General features: G+C 43.5%; 2 protein-coding genes and 1 non-coding gene across 5 annotated transcripts; all 3 read right to left on the bottom strand.

The window, feature by feature from the left end:
• Positions 1-911: 911 nt before the first annotated feature.
• LOC118455378 (transmembrane protein 233) lies at positions 912-3,655 on the bottom strand. The gene is made up of 3 exons (XM_087848654.1): positions 3,482-3,655; positions 2,417-2,551; positions 912-2,333 (listed from the first exon to the last, which is right to left on the bottom strand). The coding sequence occupies exons 1-3, from the start codon at positions 3,638-3,640 to the stop codon at positions 2,322-2,324; spliced, it is 306 nt and encodes a 101-aa protein (XP_087704780.1). The 5' UTR covers positions 3,641-3,655; the 3' UTR covers positions 912-2,321.
• A 2,830-nt stretch (positions 3,656-6,485) lies between these two features.
• On the bottom strand, positions 6,486-26,013 carry msi1b (musashi RNA binding protein 1b). 3 transcript variants are annotated; one of them, XM_006805421.3, is made up of 15 exons: positions 25,700-26,010; positions 25,338-25,378; positions 24,741-24,822; positions 24,506-24,590; positions 20,068-20,109; positions 18,653-18,745; positions 15,659-15,707; positions 15,111-15,193; positions 14,910-15,027; positions 13,701-13,781; positions 11,671-11,727; positions 11,299-11,358; positions 10,431-10,585; positions 8,301-8,346; positions 6,486-8,195 (listed from the first exon to the last, which is right to left on the bottom strand). In XM_006805421.3, exons 1-14 carry the CDS (start codon positions 25,756-25,758, stop codon positions 8,305-8,307), a joined length of 1,047 nt encoding a protein of 348 aa, XP_006805484.1. In that variant the 5' UTR covers positions 25,759-26,010; the 3' UTR covers positions 6,486-8,195; positions 8,301-8,304. The 3 variants fall into 3 exon arrangements, with proteins under 3 accessions (XP_006805484.1, XP_006805483.1, XP_006805485.1); XM_006805420.3 differs by having other exon boundaries at positions 6,486-8,200; positions 25,700-26,009; XM_006805422.3 differs by lacking the exon at positions 11,671-11,727 and having other exon boundaries at positions 6,486-8,200; positions 25,700-26,013.
• Positions 10,844-10,917, bottom strand: trnan-guu (transfer RNA asparagine (anticodon GUU)). The gene has a single exon. It is a non-coding gene; the product is annotated as a tRNA-Asn (tRNA).
• Positions 26,014-27,872: the final 1,859 nt, after the last annotated feature.

Genomic DNA, 27,872 nt, shown 5'->3' with positions numbered 1-27,872 from the left:
ATTAAAAAGAAAAAGAAAAGAAAAGAAGTGAGTGAAGATTAAATACTCAGTACATCATGGGATGTACCGAGCAGCCTTGGGCAATTGCAATGTAACTGAGAGGGTTCAGAGTCACCTGATCCAGCCCTAACTAAACTTTATCAAAAAGGAAAGTTTTAAGCCAATCTTAAAAGTAGAGAGGATGTTTGTCTCCTGAATCCAAAGTGGGAGCTGATTCCACAGACCAGGAGGCTTTAAACTGAAGGCTCTGCCTCCCAGTCTACTTTTAAATACCCATAGGAGCCGCAGGTACAGTAAAGATGGGTTCTAATTATTCAATACCTTATATGTGGCGAAAAGGATTTAAAAATTTTTAAAAAAGTTGCAAATAGAGTCAAATTTTGTTAATTTGCATGTTTATAACTGCTAACAGCCTGCCAGGGACTGGAGATTAAAATTATTTATATGGTTAAATATGGAATTTTTATGGGATCTAAGTGCTCATGTTAATTAATGTGCATTATCCCTGCTAAATAAAATAATTATCGCCTGTTCTTTACTGACGTACTGCAAGCTTTTCTGTGTTACGATCACAGATCCATAGGTTTCTGCAGCTCAGCACTCACATCAGATTCCTCTGAGACATTCCCACACCTCTCCAGTTTCATGTAATCCATATATCCGGGTGTTACTGTATGCACTCAAAATAAAAACAACACAGGGTTATCAGTATTTAATAAAATTCATCTCTTTTTTTCTGTCTGGATTAGCAGAGAGAGAACTACTGTACATGTAAATACAATCACGCTGTTTGACAGCATTTTAACGTGTATCAGTTTGTTCCCTGAAGCAACACGATGTCCTGTTTTTAATGCAATTCCAAAAAACGAATATTTGATAGATGTTTTGAAAAGAATCCAAATGTAGCATAATAAATTTAAACATCCTGACATTTTATTTGAAATAAAATTCAGTGGGTCACAATGTTACAGTTTTAAGATTCAAAAAGAAAATCTTAAACAAAAGCATTTACATTAGCAGACGTTTCCACAGTGGTCATTTTTATTTTAGACTGTGTTGGAGAAAAAAAATCAGCAGCTTATTGTATTTCCAGGGATATTCTCTATAAAATTTCAGTGCTTCATGTGCAAACAGATTACTTTCCAGTGTTGCAGCATTGGAAACTTGGTCCAAAGCACAAAAATCAAAATCATTCAAAAGATTTTAGCTATGATTCATTTTCACCAGCCAAGGTTTACAATCAGAGATGTAGTTCCTTCTTTTCTCTCTTGGGGATTTATATGGATTCGGAAAAGGGAAAACCAAGTCGAGATGACCTCCTTCCAGTGCTGTACACAGTTTATGATCAGCCGAGAGACATGGCACTCATGTTTTATGAGGTTCTGCCGATGGAAAATGCCAAAATCAGAGGTTAACACAATAAAAACCTCTTCATTAAGATACTTCTGGGTTCACGGCAATGTGCCAGCAGTTTCACTACTATAAGCTGGTGATTAGACGTTTATTTTCTTTTTAATTAGCACAGTGATTAAACTGTAAAAATTGCATGCTGTATTTTTAGCCCTGTAATAGCGTTAATGTAACCTCTCAGATTACAACTACTCATACACGTAGTCAACAGCTTGCAGCAGGTGTCAAAGAAGGTGAAATGAGGCCAAAAGGCAAAGTGGACTGAGTACTGTGAAATCAACCTACTATAGTGTGGCAATATTGTTGCCAGATCATAATCATACTATTGATTGTAAGGAGATCACATGAGTTGAGTCCCTGTTTGAAATATAAATTTTGGTATAGGTTATAAGCTATGCCATCAGCATTTCTAAGCTCGTTTTTATTCTGCATGACAGGAAATATGAATATTGTGTCGTTTCCATTTTGTGTAATTGGCCATTTTTTGTGAACAAAAGGTTTAATGTTATATTTGTCACCTCACATCATGTACAGTAAGATTGCAAACACAAGTTAAGAATTATCAAACAATAAGATGTTTTCTGTTTATGTTATCAAGCAGATGTTATCTGATAGCGGTTCATAATTTAGCCCTTTAGTTAAAAAAACCCCTGCTCACTGGTAGTACAGGAAAGGCTCCTCTTTTACCTTACATTCACATAGCCTGTGAAAATGCAATTGCAATATCATTTACATAATAGCTTCAGCCAGGATGTATGGTACATTAAAATTAGGTCCACCAGATCTTTTAAAAACCTCCAAAGCCGCTGATGACAGAAGCCAAACAGAGCTCCTTTCCACCACACGGTGCTCATCTCGCCGTAACAGTTTCACCTTTTCGCCTCTTCCATCTCCTCTTTCCCCTCAAGAGGTCACACCCCATGCTGTAATGGAAAAAAAAAAACAGATTGCTGAAATGTCTTGCTCTTTCTTTTTTATACACCTCTTATATCTGGTGCATTCATACCGTGGTAAAGTGTATAATGATGTACGCGGTGATGATGACAGCACCGATGACAAACGAGGCAATCCCCAAGTGGAGAGCTTTCCGACCCAGCCGTCTGGAGCCATCATAGTCCTCGTGGGTATAGCTCTTCTGCGCCTTTGGGACAATTACGGACATTACCGTACATGCTCACACTGTGTGTGTAATGTTTTGTGGGCAAATGTGCTGTGAGGAAAAGACTAGTTCCACTTTCCCAATAATAATAATCCTCATAGTGACACACAGCCACGCCACGTGGCTTTCATGGGAATCTGCACCGAACATTTAGGAAATGATTATTAACCCCCTTCGTGCGTTACATCTGCACCTGCCTCTCATGTTGTCTCTAAGTCATATTTGTATTGTAGCCAATGTCCTAAGCAGTGGTAACCACACGTTGCTAAGCCTGCATGCCTCATCTTATTACTCACGGCTACAGCAATGCAGCAGCTGCTGTTGGCACTCACGCCGTCTCATCTGACAACTCAAAGACTTGACATCAGTCTAAAAGCATCTTTGCTATTTAATTCTTCAACTTTGTTCAACTTTGTGCCACCCTGGCTGGTTATGGATGTTCTTTCCTGAGCTTTATCCACATGCTGGTCTGATAGCATCGTTGTAAACAGCATTACTGTAAGCAGTCCAGGGTGTGGTTGGGTGCTTGGAAAGACCATAAACAGGAGGTATATTTGATCTTAGCAAACATCAGCAGAAGCGTTAATGTTAGGCCACTCAGAAACGTTAAGTGGGTCGGAATAACTTTACACAGTAAAGATGGAAATTTCTCACTCGACTTATGTTTGCTCCATATTTAATAACTATTGCCATCACCACACGTGGTCTGTAGTTTTCCCAGCAGTGGTTCTTTTACCTATAAAATATGCATTTATGCAGGATAAATTATGCTTTAATTTTTTTTACATTTATTTGTTTTTTTGTTTTTTGAATACCTCTTAAAAACATTACACATTCTAACCCACAGCTATTAATTAAACTAAAAAAAGACAGGATTCAGAAACCTCACATTTCCAGCTTCGAGCAACTTACCAGGACAGAGAAAACCAGTGCCACAATATTGATGGGCCACGCAGGACAGAAACAGGTGAACATGGTGAGCCAGAGGTAGCTCCTCATAGGGGGAATCTCCCGAGCCTCCTCGTTCTTCACAAAGTCAGAGCTCCCATCCAGCGAGGGCTTGGTGTTCATGACTGGCTTCAACACCCGCCGAGACAGTAGAAAGCAGAGAGGCGAAACAACAGCACCGAGACACTGGGAGACACTGGGAGACTGGAGGTGGAAGCAGGGGAGGGGAGGCAGCGGAGCAGTGATGATGGAAGATAGAAATCAGCCAGTGGAGATTATGAGAGGGATGCAGAGGAACAGAGGCAAGAAGCCTGAGCAGATACATTTATAATGTTTCACTTCAGACTTGTAATCATGCATTTTTTTTGTAATCAATTATTTATTATCGCCTATATAAAAGGAGGAAGTGAAAAAAGGAAGAGAAGGTACCATCAGCTTAGTCTTAAAAGTGACAGAGCAAAATATGACACAAAAAGGTCCACCCTACCCTTTTTCCTCCGACCTCATGTACCCCCATACTCAGAGCCCAGATGGTATACGTTAATGTGGTCAGAGAGAGAGTATATCAAAAAAGGAATACATAATGGATACATAAATAAAACATTAATTTTTAATAAACACATTAAAACTATGCATGCCTCTGTGCTCCATCCCCTACTGCTCATGTATCAGGTACAGGCATGAAATAAAAAAGCTCAATGAGGAAAACAGACTTAAAACAATACATATATATTTCAACTAATTGATCTAGTAGCCTATTACATTCATAGGAATGTGTTACCTGTAATTTCCTATTATTGATGGCAATGAAATGCACGTTTAAAGCAATAATAAAAATAGCCCTGTGCTAAAGCCTCATTTCTTTACATTTTGTTTCCAGACCTTCTTAAGATGATCTTGTGAGTTATTTTCCCAGGTTTTCTTAAGGTTTATTTGGACATTGGCTACTTTTTCAGTCTAGTCCTTGTACCTGACCATTGTCTAAGGAATGCTTTTGTAACCCACTTACCACTGACGCAGCAATCGTTCGAACACAGAAAAGGCAGATATCTCAAGGGATGAACCAGTGTTCTTTCTACACGAACAGCTTCTTTGTTACTAGACGCCAGGTCAAAAAAAAATACATAATTTCTTTAGTCAAGTCTATGAAAAATGCCAAATACAACAGTTTGAGTTATAAAATAGTATTTTCACCAAAAAGCTTGGGTATATCTCAGCATGGTGTGCAGTGTGTCCTTAAAAAATTCAGAGGAAAGTGGTTAAGTGGAGGATAAAATTCTTGTCACTGATGGATTCTCCTTCTCAGAGCCCGGACCTCAACATTATTGAAGCAGCGTGGGATTGTCTTGACAGAGAACAGAACAAACAGCAGAAGAGCTTTGAATGTCCTCCAAGAAGCCTGGACAACTATTCCTGAAGACTACTTCAAGAAATTAGAAGACATCTGCCTCAGATAGTTTAGACCAGGGATCCCCAATCCCAGTCCGCGAGGGCCGGTGTCCCTGCAGGTTTTAGATCTCACCCTGGGTCAACACACCTGAATCACATGATTAGTTTGTTACCAGGCCTCTGGAGAACTTCAAGACATGATGGCTGTATCCCAATTCAGGGTCTGCAGCCTTAAAGGCTGCATTTTAAGGCCAATTATGTCACAGCGACGCGACGAAGGCTGTCCCAATTCGAAGGCTGCTAGAAATGCGGCCCTCAAATGCGTCCTTCATTTCCCTGAATTTCAAGGATGTGGCGGTGTAGACTTCGTGGCCCAACATGTCCCAGGATGCATAGCGCGGCGGTGGGTGTGGATAATTTTGCCGAAAAAAAAAACGATGAGGGGCGCCGAAGAGTAAACTTTAAGTAAGTACTGAATATTATGTCACTTATTTATGTGCAAATGTTTAATAACGAAGAACATTAAAACATTCCTGTTGGCCACATGTCAGCAAAGTCATGTGACATTAGTGACGTTTGTACTAACTTGGTTTTAAAGCCTTTACTTTAAAATATACGCCGTTCAATAGCTGAGCTTAATCTTACAGAGAATGATCAAAGCTCATGTCGAAACAAACAAACAAATGAACAAAAGATTTTCTCCTTCATTTCTGTCAAACAAAGCTGTATGAAACGTTTCCAGCTGTTAGTATCATGGTTGCTAGGCAACCTGGGCAGCTCAACGGAAGCTAGACCGTCCCATTTCACAAGCCTCGCACTTCCGGCCTTAGCAGTCTTTAAGTACGCGGCCCTTGAGGATCGTTGAGACTGCATACTTTAAGGCTGCAGACCCTGAATTGGGATACAGCCTCTATGACATGTTGAGGAGGTAATTTATCCATTTAAATCAGCTGTGATGGATCAAGGACACATCTAAATCCTGCAGGGACACCGGCCCTCGTGGACTGGGATTGGGGACCCCTGGTTTAGACTGTGTTGAAGAATAAAGGTAGTCATACCAAATATTAATTTTCAAGCTTGTTGGGATCCTACAAACTCCGTTTATGTACTTTTGTTCCTTTTATGTTTGCACATTTCAATACATCACTGCATCCACTTCTTATATTCCTATAACATAAAGAAATGTGTGGCTCAAGACTTTTGCACAATGCTGTTTTTATGGGTTTTGTGCAAATTTAAAGCAACGTGGAGTAAAGCTGGTTCTCCTTTAGAGCATATCATAGTAAAGAAACTAGAATTACACATAACATTGGGTTTTGTTTTTTTAAAAAGGCTTATTTTTACTTATCGTTTTGTACTGAAGTTTATTACAAATGATAATTCTGGACAAATGTTAAGACGCACTAATTTTACTCAGCAAAGGCTCTCTGCTGTCATGAAGCAGTCTTGTATTTGTGCCAAATCAAGCCAATAAATGGAGCTAGAAATACAAGATTTTTTCCTTAGAAATAGTAGTTTTAAATGAAAAAAAAAAGTCTGTGTAGGAAATCAAGAAAAACTCAAACAGGACACAAAAAAGTGGAATGTTTTAAAATAATTTATTAGGAATAAAAGTTAAAAAGTTTTGCTTTCCTCCAAAGGAATAAACACGAGAAAAATGAAAATCAGAAAATGTTACAGTGTTGACAAGATTGTTATAATGCAGTGAAATCAGCATCAGAGTTTGAAATACCGTGGTAGCTCGCAGCAGACGGAGCGAGTGTATCAAAATGTTTAAAAACCTGGTATTTTGTAGATGGGAGTGCTTTTTTATTTTATCGTGTCCGGCCAGTGCAAAATCCTAGTAGCTCTGAAAATAAGTGTTTTGGTCTAAAAACAAAAGAAAAGAAATAAGTCACATTGCTACAGTCTGTGACCTCCAGTGGATATGCAGCGATGGATGGCTGTGGGGTGGGTATGACAGGTAAACGAGAGTTAATAAGACCCCACCTTTCTAAAAGGTTCAACCACCCACACTTTTATATCAATGTTAATGTAATAATAATAATAAAAGGGTCAGATTAAAATTTCACATTTGCAGCAGAGGTAACCCCCCCAAAAAAACAAACAAACAAACAAAACATGGCACATTGGAAACCAATGTGAATAAGACCAAATGACACACAAACATCAACTCATCTTGAGGAAATCAGTCAGAACGCAAACTGTGCACGACTGCTCCATCGCAACAGTCCTTCATTTGCCCTCACAATCATCACGTATTTAAAAATCACAGTTAAAACAACAATATGATAAAGTAAGAAGTCGTGTTTTTCCTCTCCCGACAGGAGTGCTTCCACACCCCTCGTCTCCGAACAGTAGCAAGTGTCGCTCAGTACGCAGCCCCTCGCCCGCTCAAGTAAAACTCTGACGCTGCTCCTCAATGTCGTAAGACTCACGTGACGCATCATTTATAAACGCCTGGAGAGAAATACAGTAACAGACAGACAAACTGAAATGTTCTCGACCTTCACGTGAAACTATCAGTCAAGATTGATAAAAGAGATCGTACCATTTCGCCAAAACGCTCCCGCCTCCCTGACGCAAATTTTGCAGAACCCTCTCACCCGCTAACCAGCCGTATTTACAAAATTTTACAAAATTGTACACCTCATGAAGGCCTATTACGTAACAGACACTAATGACCTTTGTCGTCTGACCATTATTAGTAACGAGTCATTGTTAAAAAACAAAACAAACAAAAAAACTACCAAGATATACACTTTGTGACACATTTGAGAAAAAGTATTAATCCCCAATGTTAAAATTCAGTATGAACTAGTGACAAATATACAGCTTTCCAGTACATTTTACATCTCCTGACCTTCAAACAGCCATCACCTGGAGATTAAACTCCTCCCATCTCAGAGAGATCAGATTAAAGAGGTCAAAGAAACCAATGAATCACAGCCAAAACAGATCATGAAATAACACAGCCATCACAAAAACATATCAGAGGAAAAAAACAAAGAAATACAGCATCTGAATGTGTTGCTATTACATGTAGTGATAAACGTTTTTGCTCCTTTTGAGAAGGATTTTTTTTCTTTTAAGTCCCCCCCCCCCAAAACAATAAAATAAAAATGTGGTGGAGTTTAGTGTGGTGTCAGTAGGGTCAACTGGATGTAGCTGACACCAGGGCAGGTTGGCTACAGGTTAGGCCACCCCAGCCGGAGACGTGGACTGGACAGAGACAGGCCAGATCAGCTCCAAAGCAGCTTCAACTCCTTCCAGCTCTCAGTCTACAGCTCTGCACTGACACACAAACCGGCGGGATTACTCACAGGTTAGGCAGCACGAAGCACTCGTATGTGTTACACTTAAAGGATGACAGCTAGCAGGAGGACTGACTCACACTCTCAGTGATAGCCGTTAGTGAAGGCCGTGGCAATCAAAGGGCCCTGTGGGAGCAAGCATGCAAGGTCAGTATGATTTCATATAGCCTAAGAGCTACGCTGACTACTTTTGCTATCTTGGGCTAAAGGTGGTAATAACTGGAGTTGGAAATGTACACACACACAAAATAAGCTGTTAAATGAGGGCCAGATTTTTTTTTTTTTTTTTAAAACACCAAATTGTAGAGTTGCTGAATCTGCTTCTAAAGTTTATTCTTGTGATGTTCACTCAACATGTTCATTTAATCACTCAACATTTTAAGAAAAGCACTTATTTGCATTCTTGCAGTGGCAAATAAGATCAGATAATACCACTCCTGCGTCTGTCCATTCAACAGGAAGCAATTCCCACAGTTAGCTTAGCACAAAGACTAAAACCAGAAACCACCATTGCTAACCAGCATGTCTAAACTATTTTTGATTGCTTCTATGAAAACGGTTTAAAAAACCCTTTTGTATAAAAAGAATAACATTTTTTAATGTGAATTGCTGTTTAGAAGTGCTGTTTCCAGTCTCAAGCTAAGCTAGCATGGTGATATATACAGCCTTATAGACTGTATACAAAAGACGGAAGCAGCATCCATGATGTCACTCATTAGTACCACTTTTAAGCCTCAAGATGAACCTTTTAGCCATGACAGTCTTAGCTTTGGGTAAAAGGTTGTCAATCGCAAATCATTAGTAATGAGTGGAGCCTGCTTTACACTCGTTTCCGACCCTGATCTTAATTCACTAAATTAACTTACAGCAAAAGCAAAATATACACTAAAGTGACACAGGAGTCATGCCCTGCTTGATTTTACTGGGAATGTGGATTTAAGGCACTTGCGCATTGACTTCAGTAGAGCGGGGCCGATATTGGATTTTTAAGACCAATATCAAGATGTTATTTTTGTTGTGGACTTCTTGCTGTGTGGCAACAGTGCTAACCGCTAACCACTGCGTCACTTATATCAGGATGTAGAGACCATTTTCTCCCTCTTGGATACACAAAACCCAAACAGAATAACCTAGCATTTGTTATGCGCCCTGCCCAATTTGTGGGGTCCCAAATGCGTATTACATAAAGGGAATTTGCATTTCTCTCTGGTGGCCAGACTATGCAACCACACAACTCATTTATCTACGGAGCCCCGCAGGGGACATGGGAGGAAAAAAAAAAAATTAAGACGGACTTTTGCGAGATCTCGCAAAAACTTTTGCGAGATCCCGAGTTTGTTTTGCGAAAAGCAAAAAGTTTTAGCCGCATTCTTCGGAGGCCGCCAGCTCGAAGCCGACCGGGAGGTTAAGGAATGATGTGCCGGGAAAGCGGTGTTCCTCCCGGCTGTAGTAGGTCTCGTTAGCTTCGAGCTAGTGATGTCAGATCTCCGAAAATGTCGGAGCACTTTTGCAAATATGTGATGTCTTGTAAACCGAGCAGGTATCTGACGTTTACACAACTACATTCACGCCTCAAAATATCTTAAAAGTGTATTTTGTGACCCAGAAAGAGTAATGTTACAACTAAGTAGCTGCCGCCATTGTTGGAATTCAACTTTTGCGTGATCTCGCAAAAGTTTTGCGAGATCCCGAGTTTGTTTTGCGAGATCTCGCAAAAGTCCGTCTTAATTTTTTTTTCTCCCATGTCCCCTGCGGGGCTCCGTATTTATCAGCCATTATAAATGCAGATACAGATAAATTAGCAAATAGCTAATATTGGCCAACAATACTGGCCCGCAGATAAATCAGTCAGATGAATCGGTTTTTAGACACGGATGCTACGCCCATCTTCTATATACAGTTTCTGTATTTAATGGACAGATAAGAGTGTGATATTGACCTTTTACATAATATCTCAGCCTAAATTATTATGATAATTAAAATAGAAGACAAACTGTAGGATAATGCAGTGATGTACCAGTGTTAAAGTAAGCATTGCAGATGCTACCTGCCTTCACCGGGAAATTAGCTTAAATGTTTTTTTGTTTTTTTAAAATGAGGATCAACACACTTGATGTAACAGACAGAAGTTACAGCTTTAGTGACACTAAGGGTCAGACACGATTTAAATCAAAAACTGGAACACATAATTACTGGCAACAGTAACTTACCCCCAGACTATGGCTGAATCCAGTGCTTGGTGCAGGGCTTGCAGCGCTGAGGTAACTGCTGACGGCCGATTCCTGACTGGCTGTTCCATAAAGGTCTGCCATCGGACCTGGGCTGCTTGTACCTAAAAATCCAGCAGAACGAGATGGGGTGGAGCCTGAAAGAAAAAAATAATGACGTCACAATAAGAAAGAAAGAAAGAAAGAGTACTTTATTGATCCCCACGGGGAAATTCCTCTCTGCATTTAACCCATTCACTCAGTGAAGCAGCCATTGGGCGCCCGGGGAGCAGTGTGTAGGGACGGTACCTTGGTCAGGGGTACCTCAGAGTAACTGTTCAGGGGAATCGAACCCCCAACCTTCCGATCGTGGGGCCACCACTCTACCTACTGAGCTATCCCTGCCCTAAAATTACCGTCCCTGGGTGGGCTCGAACCACCAACCTTTCGGTTAACAGCCGAACGCGCTAACCGATTGCGCCACAGAGACACACCAATAACAGAGACATCAACCTGTCTAAACTATCGTTTTAGTGCCAAGGTTAAGCGAGCAGAGGTTAGATTAATGAAGAGGACTTAACACAGATTAAAATGTAAATCTTCTAACCTGCAGGGAGAGAAAGTAATTTCTCTGTCTCACACTGGATGAGAAAAATCTCATTTTTAGACGCACTAGCAGCACGGTTCATTGATTAGCATTAACAATCAGGTGATTCACCACTTATGCCCACACTGACACTTGCAGCTTTGACTAAAACTTGATAATAATTTGATTGCTGATATTTTTTAAATTGATGATAAGTGCAGCTGAGGATGGTGAGAATAGTATTTTGACCGGATGATGGATGTTGTGTTTAATGTCATTTGGTACCTCTGACTACTGCCGCTGCTGCCGCAGCTGCCATTGGTCCATATGCCGTGAGAGGAATGGCTAAAAAGGCAGAGAAGAAAAGATTAAGTTAAAACATACGATAGAGCAAATGTTAGATGTAAAAGGAAGCTAACAACTTTCAATAAAGAACTGCAGATTCTAGGATCATTTAACTTAACCAGAGGAGCCCTTTAAACCAAACACCTACTCCTTCCCCCATTACTGTCAGCAATCAGCCTACAGCTAGAAACCAAGGAAGACCGACAAACACAAACATGCAAACCAAAGAGTGATCATGTGTTGGTGCAATTGTGGGCGTGTAGCAGACTGACAACGTGCTGCTTGTAAAGTCCAGAGGAGGGACTGACTGACCTGTGAGCTCAGGGGGGTGGGGTGAAGTCAGAAGGGGAGTCCTCTCTAAGTGGAACTCTAAAACAGAAACATCAGAGTGCTGTTGAGACACACACCACCACTGCCAGCAAGGACAACACACACATATACACACACACACACGAAGCCAAGGGGAGGGGCAAATCACAGGTGAGAGGAAGTACACGCACAGGCCAGGTGCGTGCACTTAAAGGACGGAAAGATGTTTTACAGTCTAAGAAGTGGAGTTAAATGACACACAGTCATCCTGCTGAGACAGCAAAACAATAGAGCAAGAGTTACAGTTTGTCCAGGCTGATCATTTCAAATCATTCAGAAGGAAGCGTCGCATTTTCTTTAACTGGAATCGTTTCCACATCACTAAAGTTCAATGTCATGCTAGCATGCATGCACACACACTCAAGCAAAGCAGATGCAATTCCACTCCCTGATATTTACAAGCAGCCATTTGCTCTCACTGTGTTTTATATGCTTCCATGGAAACATGTTTGTATTTGTGACAGTGTGTCTACTGGCTGTTCAACGTGACACTACTCCAGCTACTGACTTCATTCAGTTGACTCACTGACACAACACTCTCATTATTCAATACGTCCTACGGCGTGCGATTTCACACAAACTGGGACCTTTGTGTGAAAATTCCCTCCAGCAGAAGGCTGCTGGGAGCAAACTGTGCAAATCAGTTCGGATTATTTACCTGATGTGTCCATTCTTTGTTTTATCAAACATGATCCTGAGCCACAGTCTTAGGCTACGTCCACACGTATCCGGGTATTTTTGAAAATGCAGATTTTTCTATGCGTTTGCACCTTTCGTCCACACGTAAACTGCGTTTTCGGTCACTGAAAACGGAGATTTCTAAAAACTCCGGCCAGGGTGGATATTTTCTAAAACTCAGTTTTTGCATTTGGACGAGAAAAACGGAGAAAACGCAGCGTCAAAGGTGTGCGCCTTTTTGACGTCACAGTGCGCCACGTTATTGTTTCGGTGAAATGAATTTCTACAATACTCTTACTGTTAATTGTACTCTCTGCAGTGTTTAAATGCTTACATATTCACACAGTTACTGTCCCTCCACACATACGACTCGGTTCTGCTTCTATGCCCCAGCTTTGTTTACTATTTCCCACCGAGGCTTCTAGACTTCTGATTTGTCGTGTCCAAATTCATGGGCTGCATCCTCCTGAGGACCCGGCCTTCGCGGTCTACGTGGGCCGGGTCCTCAGGAGGTCGGGCAGGCCGGAAGTAAACGGCTATGGAATTGGACGGTCTAGCCTTCTCGATCTACTCCCGCCTTTAATTCAGAGTATTTCCGGTTGTCAGCGCCACGGCACGAAAATCGAAAATGGACCCGAAATCTTTCTCCGTTTTTTGTGTTCATTTTTAATTATCAACGACTAACCCACATTCTCGCCTGAAAATATGTTTAAAGTTTATTTTGTGGCCCAGAAAGATTAATAAGAGTAATTTTAAAACTTAGTAGCGGCCGCCATTGCCGGAAACTGGAGCTTGGCTGGGCCGTGCTATGAATTCTGGGATATGGTGGGCCAAGAAGGACACACCCGACCCATCCTTCAAATTCGGGGAAAAGGAGGACGCATTTGTCGGCTGCATTCGGAGGAGTCTACGAATTTGGACAGCCTTCGGCGCGTCGCTGTGACGTAATCGGTCTACAAATGCGTCCTCAGGAGGATGCAGCCCATGAATTTGGACACGACCATTGGCCAACATTTCTACACGGTTAGGAATATAGCGCCACCTGCTGCTTTGGCATGTTCCTAGCAGCGTTTTCCTTCATTTCTGCCTTTACGTGTGGACGGGATTATTTTTTAAAACGAAAACGGAAAATACCCGTGTACGTGTGGACGTAGCCAAGAGTCGTTTTAGTGGGCACCAGGCACTTCCAAAGGATGAACATCGACTAAAGATGGCTGTATCTTTATTCCCAGAAATAGGATTTTTTTTTTAAATAGTCCTTAGGGTACAAGGAGCATAAAGTATATTGTGATTACCAGGAAACTGGTAGGTGTATCCAGGAGTGATGCCAGCATAGCTCCGACTGGTGTAGGTGGCAGTCTGAAAGCCTGGATAACCTGTGGGAAGAAAACTGGCGTTAACATGCGAACTGAGGTGTACATGGGATGTATCCCGAGTGAGGACAATTACACATGTGGTGAAATACTGAACACGAAATAGTTAAACAGGAATGCATGCGTGTGTGTTGTTTTGCCGCCCCCTAACAGTGAAGCTTTGTACAATCCGTGACATGCAGGTGTGTGATATCCTACACTTGTGATCTGGATTTCCTCGGAAGGACGGGACTGGGCGGATTTCTGTCATTGTCTTCACTTACACTCTCAGCGGTGCTCATTACTCAGGGAATTTCTTTGTAATGCAACCCGACACCTGAAGAACTCACCTCAGGAGAATTCAGGGGAATAACAATAATGTTACCCAGCATTAGCGCAACAGGATAACAAAAGTAATGTAAACATTTTTTTAAATCCCCACCTCAGAGAAAGAATTTGCCACCAAATCCTTTCTACGCACTGGATGATCAAAGAAGTGAAACTGAAGAAAGTAGTTCTCAGATTGAACAGCAGGTGGTAGCACCAGCGTGGTTGTCAGTGCAGGGGTAAAGGGTGTATTGTACAGGATAATGTTCACAGTAATGGAGGTTTGAGACCTTCTTTTTTTCTTTTAAAGGGCCATTTCACTCATTTTACAACCCAAGGATCGACTGGAAAAACCACTGGAAAATATTGTCTTTAGCTGCGTGAGGATCCACCCCAGCTGGTGAAGTTACAGGGATGCTGGCTTTAGTTCCAGTCCACAAAAACGTGACTACAGGTGCTACAAATCGGAGGAAACAGTTTTTAAAAAGGTGCTATTTGGTTGCATAAATGTATAAGTGTATTTCAGCCACGTTACTGCTCTCCTTTACTGTACCCTCTGTGACTTTCTAAACGGTACAGAAGTGTGGTATTCAAGCTTTAATATGTAAAGTTAACACATGTATTAAAGCGCCACAGAGGTCACAGCTTTAATGAGCTGCTCGGGGGAGAGTTATAAGCTGCAGCGAGCAGCCGGCTGCAGTGGTCAGCCTTCTCCCAGCGAGGCGCCGCGTGACCTTTGAGGAAGCTGGGCCTTTAATGCTGGAGCAGTTACCGTTGGGTTCATGCGCCGCCACATCCTTCCTGTCCTGATCGATGCCAACTTACCCAGCATACCGATGCCCAGCATGAAGGCGTCCATCCCATACGGCATCACCCGAGAGCGCCCCCTGGCCGAGCCGGTGGGGGACATCACCTCCTTGGGCTGCGCTTTCTTGCACTCCACCTGTTTTCCAGAAGAGAGGAGAATGATCGCACCTCAGTTTCTATGTTGTGCTGATGCAAGAGTGGCAAATCGAGCCCTCGTACCATTTTATTGTTGATCTCGTGGAAGTGGATCTCGCACACTTTCTCCACCACGTCTTCATTCTCAAATGTTACAAAGCCGAATCCTGTAAAAAAACAATAGATCATAATAATTCACACAACACGCTGGAACTAGACAATAGGCCTTTCTGTACAGTAGTACAGCTAAATAGTGTGGAGTAATTAGTGGTGTAATAGCCGCTTTGCCCCCCTCCTTCTTTCAATGCTCCTTTTTCTGCACTCATCCTTCCTTCCCTCCCTCCCTTCCTGGCCAGAAGGCCCAGGCAAAGCTGGTAGGCTGTCATAATCGATCAATCCCAGGGTGGGGAGGAGGTGCTTAAGGAGGCTTTATCCTGATCCCGATTAACGGACTGGCTAATTAGACTAGCCCCGTTCGCCTCCTTGCAGCTCAGCCCACAGGAAGGAGGACGATGGGGGGTGTGGAAGGGTTGGAGAGGGATCAATAGACAACCAGAAACGGGTGGGGGAACAGTAGAGGGAAAAAAAAAAACGAGGAAGAGTTGAGGAAAGGCGGGGTCAGTCCATCTCACCTCTGTGTCTGTTGGTGGTCTTGTCGAACATGAGCATGGCATCGTCGACCTGAGGGGAGACAAACAACAGTTTTTTACTCAGAGCTCGCTCTCTCTCTCGCTCGCTTTCTCTCTCTCACCACGCGGCATATTGCCTGACCTCAGCCCTTCTCAAGTTCTGCAGGGAGGCTCAGCAACAGATGGACAGAAAGCGGGAGGAGGGGAGGGGGGAGGCAGAGGGAGGGCTGCAGACGAGCGACAGGTTACAAAGAGGAGGCCGAGGGGGCAAAAGCAGGAAGACATGTTGAAAAACTCCACAACAAGCTCGCGTACATAACGGGCGATACGAAAAGTTGGAAGCTGCGTTAGCTCCTTCTTACAGAGAGCTAATAAACCACCCACCCACCCTCTGACCCCCTCCAGAGTTTGATATAACCATGGCAACTGTACAAAAAGTCCTTATAAGAAAAAAAGGAAAGTTCAAGCCCAACATCAAATATGCTTTATGAATGATGGGAGTCATGCCAATGACACAAAGAGGACTGCAAAGAGAGAAACACTGACACGAGTCACAAGCAGAAAGGTGAATCCATCGGGCAGGTGGCGACTCGATGAGAGGGGAGAGCTGATAGTGAGAGGAATAGCGACAGGTGGAGATGTGGTGAAAGAGAGCACAGAGAGTCCTGTAAGAGGGAGAAAGGGGGAAAAAAGGAAAAAAGAGTGGGTCAAAGTGGAAAGGGAGGAAAAAGAGGAGACAAAGGGAGAGGGAGAGGGAGAACAAAGAGGCCTGGAGGCTTTGTTTGTTGGCACAGTCAGCCATAATTCCTCCTCCTCTTCTCCCTTTGACCTCTCCCTCTGGCCCGGCCTCCCTTTATAGAGCAAAGACACAGGTGTCTGTTCGACACGCACACGCACACACACACACACACAGCTTCTTTTGTCAAAGTTGACCTACTCTTTAGCTCAGTCTCTGCTTTTATTTCTCTCGCTCTCTTCTGACATGTTTACACTTCAGAGCTGCACAAAAACATTTGGTAAGTAAATCTGTGCTCTCGGTCTATAATAAGTTTACTGGAGACAGTCCACAGAGTCATTTGTCATAGTGACATTGGAGTGTCGGTCCTTGCCCAGTGTCTGTGTATGTGCGCGTGTGTGTGTGTGTGAGAACCCACAAGGGCAATTTGCCTACAGAAAGGTCAAAGGTGAGTGAGGAGTGTCAGTGTGCCTCTCAAGTCACTGGCTACTTCCAGCCTGACATTTACTCACTGCCTACAAGTCTCCATCTCTGCACAAAAAAAAAAAAAAAAAAACAGCCTTTATTCTGGACGCCAGTGGGAGAAACGGCCCGAAGTTACTACAAAGTCAAGCAGAGGAAAGGGTCGGCGTGCAGACTGGCGCAAGCGATCGATGATCAGACTAAAGCGAACAAACCCGACGTTGGCTCAAACCGCACATGTCGGCCTTTGAGATGCTATAAAAAAGATCAAAACAATATTTAATGGGAACAGAATTAACTGCACAATATTTCAAACACACATTTTCAGAGTACTGCCAAACAATATTCCCCCTCATCCTTCACCCCCCCACCTCTCATCTTCCCTGTTATCCCCTGCCCATCCCTCTCCGCACTCCTTTGTCCTCACCAGGACGGGACACAAAAGGTCCAGTGAGGCAGTCTAATCAGGAACTTCCATGGATGGCTGAAGCCTACATTTCACCGTCCATCCCTGGATATATCTCTCGGCAAAAATTCATCTAGACGCTATGATTGAGGAGGGAGCAACAGAGGAACTCGAGGCCAAACCTTTCGGCGCTGGAAATGAAGCAGCGCGCGGTCAGAAACGCGGCACCTCAGACCGAGTCTTTGCATCTTTGCTTTTAAAACATTTTAAAGGGCTTGAGGTGCAGACTGAAATGTGCTGGACGAAAAAGTCTGAATGATAACTTTGCAAAAGATCGACTGAAAAACTGAAAGAACTGAGTGTGTGAATGTAAACCACACGTATTACATGCGGTCAGTTTCATATCAGAACACACACTGGATTGTAATTAATCCAGAAACCACCAGTATGCAGATAACTTCAGAACAAACTAGCAAAATATTTGCCCAGCTTTATACAGCAGTATAATGGCCGCCCACCACCACCACCGATCAGCACTCACACATACCCCATTTTGACCCAGTTCCCTCTCGTACCCCTCTGCAAACCTCCCTCAGTAAGGCCCTCCCTCCCTTGACGAAGCCTTTGTCAGCCCTATTTTTCGGCCCCCACGCCTTTCAGAATCTTGCAAAACACAAAACATCTTTAAAAAAAAAAAAGTCAAAGTTTTCAAACCTAATTTTTAAAAACACCGACGTAAGAGACTAAAGGAAGAGCGCCAAGTTTACAAGCTTTTTTACAACGACTCAACTTCTATTTATTGCTCCCAAACTCGTGAGTTGGACCCCCCCCCCCCTACTCTCCACAACCAACACACTTATGCTAACCCCGCCTCATCCCTCCTCCCGCAGAACAAAACCCCCTTACCCGCAGAATTACTTGGGGACAATGGACAAGCCGGGTCACCACGGTAACGGGCCAGGAGGGGGTTGTGGGTAGGAGCAGCTGTTACATCAGATTAATTCAGATTCTGATAATCCCTCCTCCTTCCTCTCCATCACCACACACTCACTACAAAACTTTTCTCCCCCTTCCTCACACAACCTCCTCCTCCACCCCCCCACCCGCCACCCCTCGCTCCGTCTTCCAGTCCCCCTAAACTTCGCCTGCTGCTCCCAGAGCCTCCTAGCCTCGTTATTTTTTTCTGTCCTCGTCGAGCCTTTTTTTTCCTCGCCCTCCTCCCCAGTAACTCCTTCACTCCCAGTCAAGTCGCTGTGAATCTGAACCTGCCGAGCTCGTGGGATGTGCTACTACGGCTTTTCTGAGCTGCTGATTTGTTTCTGCACCGGCAAACTTATGCAAGTCCGTAAGGACCGGCTGCTTTCATTCCAAACCGAGCGGACCCGCCACTCACCTTCCCAAACTGGTCGAAGTACTGCTTGACGTCCTCGATAGTCGTGTTCACCGACAGGCCTCCCACAAAGATTTTCTTGGTTCGAGTGACCAACTGGACAAAAGGAGGAGGAAAGAAAGGGCAGCACTCATGAACCAGTTTCATTACACATGCATGCACATGGAGTTCAGTGAGAAGCACATTTGATTATAAAGCTGTGTCACTAAAGCTGATCATATGAAGTCATTAAGTGTAATGGTAGAATTATCATCCACACGTTTTCTTTAGGTCGTTTAAGTAAACAATACAAACTGCTGCCAGGTTTTACAAGAGCACATGTGAAAGTGTCTGACTGACGAGCCGTAATGACACTAAACAAGAATGCAACACTCTGTTTTAAAGGCTGTGAATGACTGGATGTCCTCAAGCTGTGAAGATTTAAAAACAAAACAATAAAAAGCCCTGATTTCAAAAGATTCACATGCTAAGGATTCGGCTTCTCGTGTGTTATTCGCTGACCAGCAATTCCCAAAATCTTTTAATAAAAAGCAGGACTTCCTGCGTTCCTCCAATCGTGTGCACAGGAAGCATCGGACACCTGTTATTATTTATTTGGGCTTTTTCGTTTCACTTCCTCGCAGTTCGTCTGATGCCAGTGAGCGAAGTGAGTGAGCGATGCTGTACGACGGATTGCTGGCTTTCCATTAGTGAATATATAAAATGTATTCTTAGCAGTCAGTGAGAGAAAACCAAAAGAATAAACAGGTTTGTTCGATTTCTGTAACTATAACACTACAAATGACTCACTAAAATACAAATATGGGCAGTGGTGTCGTTGCCGTTTTTAATCTGTCCCAGCAGTCCAAAAGGAAAACCACTTTTTTTTTACTAAACTGAGCCATCAAACATTCAGACCGGAGAGATTGGACTGGATTGGATTGAACAACTAATTGATTGCCAGAATTGCCGACTCATTTTATTTACTTCGACTAACTGATTAATTAGACTAATCATTCGAACAGTGCTGGACACCAACTTAAGTCAGGGTGGGACTTTGGAGTACAACAGTTAATGCAAATTTTTAAAAAGAAGGTCAGTAAAACTGAAATTCCAGCTATTTGTCAAAGCACAGCTACAAAAGGAATACAGTTGTTTTGTTCATTATTATTATAAGGCTCCGCTTGGCTCTGATTTACTTACATTTCTTTGTGGCATCAACCCTGTAAACCTATTTCTCCACTATCCTCCTGTGCTGTTGTTCTTAATTGAAAAGTTACGCACATCATTGCTTTGAAATGTAACACCGACATTCAGGTGAGGGTCTAAAAGGTTTCGTTAACCTGCGCTCACATCAGCATTACGAGGCACTGTCCCAGATACGTGACAGAAAACACTCGACGCGCGCCGAACAAGCGCGAGGAGGCCGCTCGACTCACCTTGGGCTGGGCTCTGCGAGGAAACGCGACCTTTGGATCGATCTAAAAGAAAGGATATAGAGAAAAGAGGACGTGTTTAGTGATGCGCTGCTATAACCCGCCGCCTTCCCCTGGTGTATTCTGACATCAGACCCTCATCTTTCATTCTTTAGCAAGTCAGCAGAGAAGGTACAACACAACCAGGTAATCCTGTCATGCCTAGCGCACGTGTTCACTAATACCACACAACACTGAGGTCTAAAAAACCTGTTTTTCACATCAAACTTGGGCCTCGCTGTACTAGAAAACGTGACGACACCACAACGAAAAATCTACAGATTTCTCTTTAAATCAGAAATCCGAATGCAGACTTTGGCCACTCAAGTGTCGAGTCTTCCAGGTGTGTGATGCCAGTGTGTGTGTTTACGTGTATCAACACTGATGTAGTGATTGCTTCTTATTTTGGCCACACCTCCAGCTCAATCAAGTGTAATAATCTGTACCAGACTCCAGCGAGCGTCTCTTAATAAGTACTTACAAATTGTTGATCATTTTCCATCAACCAAGACAAAACGGGAAAAAACTCAGCCTGAATCGAAGCGAGTGCGTGCTCTACATTCTTCTGCTTAAGCCACACATTGTCAGTGCGTGTGCAGCGTGTGTGAGGGTGCGCTACTAGTTTGTGTTTTTTTATTTTGCATGGATTTGCCTGTGTGGTGCAGGCGCATGCATCTCCGGCTTGATCGATCGTGTAAATTTCCGTGCATGTGCGTGTGTGCGCGCGCAGGTGGAATGCCTGGGAATGTCCGGCGAACCCCAGGCCTCTCTCGTCACCACCATGTGACATGTGATCTCCTGGAATCTCACACGGACACCACAATCACAAACACACCTCACCTCGGCGAGGAAGGAGAGCCGGAGACGGAGGTCAAGTGTGTCAGAAAGACAGCGGGAGAAAACGAGGAAGGAGAGGAAGACAAAGAGCTGTCAATCACATCGCGCTGACAGCGGACACACCAAGTCCGTTCGTTCGTTTTCGGCCTGCTTGTGACGCAAGCGATGACAACAATAGAAACCATTCGACCTGTGTGATCTTTAGGTGGTCTGGCTGGTCTGCCCTGCAGTCCGTCATCTTTACTTTCTTTAGCTGAGTAACTCATTTAAGATTACTACAACCCCAAAAAACCAACAACAACAAAAAAAACCCAAACTGATGTGGACTAACCCCCCTGAATGTCACCAAGGTTAAGATTGGAGAGAGAGCCAAACCACACCATGAAGATGCATTCATAGACAGGCTGTAAAATTGGAATTTGAGACCTCTATATTAGTCTATACGGTCTAATAGAGCTAGAGAACAACTAGACTACGCCACACTGTACTGCTGTTACACTAACAGATGGTGAGACAGTACAGCGCTAAGATTAGTCCGTAACCATGAGAGGGTAGAGTTGAACTACAGTAGAGAGCTACAGCCTCTATGGTAAACCGTGTGCATTTACCAGAGTTTTCTAATGAGAGTCGACATCACCAACGCAAGTTTCTGTCTCTTATTTATTTATTTCACTTTCTTTCTAGAGAGCAGAGTGAGAAGACTATAGGCTAACACTGGAGGATCAGATGCAGAGTCTACTGTTTAGTTTCTATGGTGGCTAGACTACTCTGATAGTCACCTCCGGTCACCAACCCTCCCGATGTCCAAAACTCCTGTGTACATTCAAACAAACAAGACACACACACACACACAAACACACAAAATCAAACACATGGCAGCACACGGCACATCCGTGGTGAGGAAATTGTGAACATTAAGCACATGAAGTGGCCGTGTTTATCGGACTCGTCACGTTACCTCAGGTGTGTGTGACACAGGAGACCAGCTTTCACCTGCTGAACGTTTCTACTTAAAAACTGACCTTTACTGGGAAATTCCCAATGCACATAAATACTGACTGGACTTTTATAAGGCTGGGGCATCTTCTTCTCAATGATTAACGACTCTAAACAAATTTGTTTTGTTGGGTTTTTTTGGGTGGGGGACGGCTTTAATTTAAAAAACATTCACTCGTGAGATTTTTATATTTACAACAAACAAACAAACATAAACATGTGGGACAGAAATATCATGAATACATGTGAGGCCTCAGAGGTGTAGTTTAGACTCACCGGACTCAAGGTAACAGGGAAGAAGCTGAACGTAATTCCAAGAGAGGTTTATGAAATCAGGGTAATCCCCTTTGACCGGCTACATCCCAGCTATGCAACAGTTGGCCGAGTGTGCTGCCTGTCACAGGGAACGCACTTAAAGCAACGCACCGATTGGGCCGCGCTCAACATCTCAGAGGAACAACTCAAGCTTGTTGACTCCAATCCTATTAGTTAGGAGAGCCACAGTAATCACAGACGGGGTTATCCTGCCCCACCACCACCTCAGTCTTTCCACTCATCTCAGTATGGAAATGGTTAAGCAGGAGGGGGGGAGTAGGATAACCCCTAATGCAACTCTAACTAAAAAGCTGTGTGACTTTGTTGTAAAACTCTCCACAGTTGCACCTTGGAGCTGCAGCTGAATGGACACTTTGTCCCACAAAAGGTGTCTTTTGCTTCGGCCGTCGCTAACTTTACAGACACTGGGAAGCCGGGAGGACACCCAGAGGGGCAGCTAGCAGAGGAGCAGTTGCATAAATCACAGTAAGGCCTGCTGCAGCACACTGGTCCAAACCGGACAGCATCTGTCCTTCAAACACAATAAGTACCAATAAATTCCTCTGCAGCACTGTATTCGCTCCTCGGCCTTCGCGGCCGAGCAAAGCTGCGTTAATTCCAGCGCTGGAGCGGTTCAGTCGGTCACAGCATGGCACATTCTTTCTGTTGCCACTGGAGAACTTTTCTCTCTCCCCTCTCTAACAGGATAACCTGTCTGCATGAGAGGGGAGAGGGGGGCAGGGTGAGCAGCGGTCTAAAAGGGCTACTCTACTCACCATCCAACCCCTGTGGCTGATCACTGAGCCCTTTCCACACCACACACAGGCTGCCACGGCACCCCTACCAAAACACCACCGACACCCAAGTGCCAGCCACAAGGGGCCCTATTATCGGTGGAGCCAGCGATGAATTAATTTAATAAGTTGCTTATCTGGAGGATAAACCGTCGGTGTCATGACCTCTTCTCTCTGCGCCCGCGACTGTTTGCGCAGTCTTGATTTCTGGTATCCAAGAAATGATTGTAAATGATGTGCATTGTTATCTTCTTTCTTTTGTGACAGAGCCATTCTTCAACTGTGAAGAAAGGGGGGGGGGGGGTCACTATGGAAACAAACCCCATGGTGAGTTAGTGGCGTCCAACCATGATGGTGCTACTTGTCATAGCTGTCGTGCCTGCAAGTGACACTATAGCAGTCGGGCACTTGGGAAACCAACAAACTATGAAGAGCTGAATTCAGCTTAACTTCTGTATCAAACACCCCAACACACTCCTCCAAAAATGTCATAATAACAGAAATGTCTTATTTCTGTAACTTTCTACAGCGATCAACCATTTTTTCCCCCCTTCTTCATCTTCTCCTCCTCCATTTCCTTCTGCAACACCTCCACTTATCTCCCAGAGAAGGTGAATCGTGCAAAACACAAAAGAGGGGAAAGAAGAAATAGGCTTCCCTCATTTCAATACAGTCAGTAACCCGCAGCCATTACCACTCCCACTGAGGAGAGAGGCGGGGGCAGCGGTCCCTATGGCGACCAACGGGCCACATTGTTCCCAGGCCAGCCCACATTCATTACTGACAAAGACACACACACGCACACACACACACTCACTCTGCAACACAGGCGATTAATACATTTGAAGTTAGAATTCACACAGGTGAAAAAGGCCTGAATGTGCGACTTTCTCGAGGCTACGTTCAGTTTTTCCGTGATCAACAGGAAGCTCACGGGAGTCTGATTGTTGCCGCGTTCACACCTTGATGGTTTCAGGTTGCATTTTCTCGTTTCATTGAGAAAGTTTTTTTCGGGGTCAATTCGACCCCTTGGGGGCAGGAGGAGAAGAAGGGGGGGAAAAAAAACCAACAGCAGAAAGGAAAGTCTTGCTTTCCTCTTCCTAGAGGCCAAATCAAAGATTGGCAGTGAATTCAACCCTGTCCAGTCCCCCCCTTGTTTCTATGGAAATTGACACTGGGTAACATTTTGCCTGTTTGTCTAAAGAGAGCGAGAGAGAGGAGAGAAAGAGCACTTTTTCCCCCCCTCCCATGTGTCTCCGCTAACATCTTTGAGATGAACAGGTTCGCGTGTAAGGTGTGGCGGCGGGCAGACTCGAGCGACACCAACACGGTGGAACGATCGTAAACACACCAAAAACGGAGCAATGTTACACCTCTGTAGCGGATTATTGGAAAATCCACTAATCAAACAGTGAGCAATGGGATTATCCGGTGGTGGGAAGTAAATACAGAGAACTCACTGTTTTGGAGTCCAACTCGTGCCTGGTTTGAGCCAAAACTTTATCCACGCCAGCCTGATCGACAAAGGTGACGAATCCGAACCCTCTGTGGGCATCGGGGTGGGGGGAGGTGGGGAGTGAGGGAGAGAGAGAGAGGGAAGGCATTACTGACACATGTTGATATGACACATTACGAGGAGCGAGAAAATCGCAGAAATTCAGACAAACTTCCGAGCTCCGGGAACAGCTCCCTCACCTCGAGCGCTTAGTAACTGGATCTCGCATCACCATACACTCCTTCACCTCGCCATACTTGCAGAAGTACTCCTTCAGACCCTCTGGGAATCAAACAAGGCAGGATAGAAGACACAGGAAACAAGTGGTCAACAAGCAATAAGTACTATAATAGCAAAAAGTTAACCAAAGGGGGTGGGATTTGGGGGGAGGGGGGTGATTTGCCTGCTGAGATTTGTTTTGTTAAACTTCCTGCTTTTTTAGATTAAAAGTGACAAAACATAAAACGTGTTTACGTGTCAAAAGAAAATTCAAATCGCAAATTATTTCCAATCTCAAGAATTTAACACCTCCCCACCAGCCCTTTAATGAGCTTAAAGAATCCACTATGGTATAAGTGAATGGGGGCATTCATTCTGAGCGTGTTTGCCACTTAAAAACTAAAAAAAAAAGAGAGACAACAAATAAAAACAAGCTGAGTTCATCCCAACAGACATAGTAACAAACACAGCTTTTCCAATAAGTTTGGTTTGGCTCCCTGTGATCCACGCCAGGATTTGTAACGACATGGTGGCATTTCAGGAGAGCTAGTGTTGGAAAAAAAAAAAAAGAGACTTACCTTGTGTCGTTTGCCAGCTGAGTCCACCTATGAACATTTTGCTGTGGAAAAACAGAGAAAATATTTCTATTTAGGCTACACAGTCATCGTTTCTTTTTTAAAACCTCCGGTGAAATTAATGCGGCTACTCAGAAATGACAAAGTTGAGACCTGGAAAGTTTAACCGTGGAGCTTTTTTTTTTTTTTTTTTTTTTTTTTTTAAAAAAGGTGGATGTTCAGGGAGAATCACCTCTGATTTTACACGAGAGCTGTGCGTGTGCGTGGGAGTCCTCTCGCAGGAGAGCAGGTTTGTTTCAGAGGTGTGTGTATGTGTGATCAGAGGTGCGAAAGAAAGTTTAAAAAACAAAGTTTTCTTCCATTACCAGGGGTCATGCGGGGAGTCCGCGGTGGACAGGCTGCTCTGGCTCCCTTCCGTCTCCATTCCGTGTCCTCGCGCCGTGTGTGAGTGGGTGCTCTGTGTGTGTGTCCGGGCCGAGCCGTGCGGGAAAACAGGCGGAGAGTGAGTGAGAGGAGCTGGGCGGGTTTGGCCCGGGGTGACAGAGAGGGGAGCGGGCCAGATGCAGGCTGGGACAGACTCCTCCTCCCCCCTCCAGTCAGTCCTCGCTGTTGTCTCTCACTCACGCTCTCTCTCTCTCATCCCACCACCGAGACACGCGGCTACGGAGTCAAAGCTGCTGCCATCACTACCACCGCTTCCGGGAATGCCTTTAAAAATAAAAGCATTGGCTGGGTAGCACCTGTACAGTTTTTACCGAGAAAAGTGTTTAGGTCTTTAAAAACAAAAAAACAAACAAACAAAAACATACGGATTGAAAAAAAAAAATCAAACAAGCATGCCTTTTTCTTCCTGCGCTAAAATCAGCTGATTTCAGTTTCACGCAGGGAGGAGAGACATGGTGCAGTGGTCTACAGCTTTTGAGGAGGGGAGATGTCGACATTACCTTTATTTTTTTATTGCATGAAAGAACAAGAGTGTGATGATAGAATGCAAACTGTGTTCAGGACAGAAACAACTGCATTATCCTGCTAAAACAACATCAGACGGGATAGCATGCTAACTCAAAGCTAGCCAAGAAGTAAGTGGAAGTAGTCCTCGATTCAAACTATTTGTCAAGAGCTACAAATTCTTAACCTTGCACACATTTACTCTACTGTGTATCTACAACCACAGATAGCACATTTAAGGTTTCTGAATCCCTCATAAGTCCCATAGTAAGTAAGTAAGTAACATTTATTTATTAAGCGCTTTTCACAGACAAACAGTCACAAAGCGCTGCATACAAATATTAAAATAAACAATACAATCAATAGACATTATACACAATGTAAAAGATCAAATGTAAATAATGTAGAAAATATAAAATATGTAGATCAACAAAAGGCTTGTTTGAACAGAAAAGTTTTTAACTGCTTTTTAAAAGAATCCACAGAGTCAAGCAAACTGTTCCACAGCCTCGGTGCAACAGACTGAAAGGCTCTGTCCCCTTTTGTCTTCAGTCGTGTACGGGAACCAACAGACTCTGAGTCTGTGAGCGGAGATGACGAGCAGCAGTGTAATTTATAAAAAGCTTGGATAAATAATCTAGTGCTCTGTATGTTAAAACAAGAATTTTAAAGCGAATTCTAAACTGTATTGGGAGCCAATGTAAAGAATATAAGATGGGAGTAATGTGAACACGCTTGGTAGAACGAGTTAGTAGTCTGGCTGCTGCGTTTTGTATTGCCTGGAGACGAGACAGAGATGATTTATCCAAACTAGTAAACAGGGAATTACAGTGATCTAAGCGTGATGACACAAATGCATGAATGAGTTTTTCCATTTCAGCTGAAGAAACCATATGTCGCAGTTTAGATATGTTTCTTAAATGATAGTAACAGGACAAAGATTTTACATGAGAGTCGAGGCCCAGAGAAGAGTCGAATATTACTCCAAGATTTCAAATATTTGACTTGACAGATGGACTTGACTAATTTTAGACTGTAGCTCAGGAGGAGCTATGATCATGGTCTCAGTCTTGTTAGTATTTAGAACGAGGTAGTTGCTTGAAAGCCAATCAGAAACCTCAGTTAAGCACTGGACTAGGGTGATGAGGCTTAAAGGACATATGGAGCAGAATGTCATCAGCATAAAAATGATAAGACAGGTCGCTAAAAGATTGAATGATACCAGCTAAAGGAAGCATATAAAAAGAAAATAATAAGGGACCTAAAACTGAACCCTGTGGGACCCCACCTGTCAGTCCCAACAGAAAAGGTCCTGTCTGATAAATAGGAAGAAAACCAGTCTAGGGCAGAGCCAAAACCTTGAGCCTGTTAAGTAGGATTTTGTGGTCGATGGTGTCAAAGGCAGCGCTAAGATCAAGCAAAATGATCACAGAATAATTCCCTGCATCAGATGCCATTAACAGATCATTATAGACTATTATATTATATTATAAGTCCCATAGTTAAGTTAATTAGCAGTCATTTACACAGCAAAAAAAAATGTTTCTTTGAGTTAATTTGGTTCATTTCTCTCATTACACTGTATCATAC

The sequence above is a fragment of the Neolamprologus brichardi genome, chromosome 12 (assembly GCF_056152115.1).
Source record: "Neolamprologus brichardi isolate AB-2024 chromosome 12, ASM5615211v1, whole genome shotgun sequence".
In the NCBI taxonomy this organism is placed as follows: domain Eukaryota; kingdom Metazoa; phylum Chordata; class Actinopteri; order Cichliformes; family Cichlidae; genus Neolamprologus; species Neolamprologus brichardi.
This window is presented reverse-complemented; position numbering and strand designations above follow the sequence as displayed.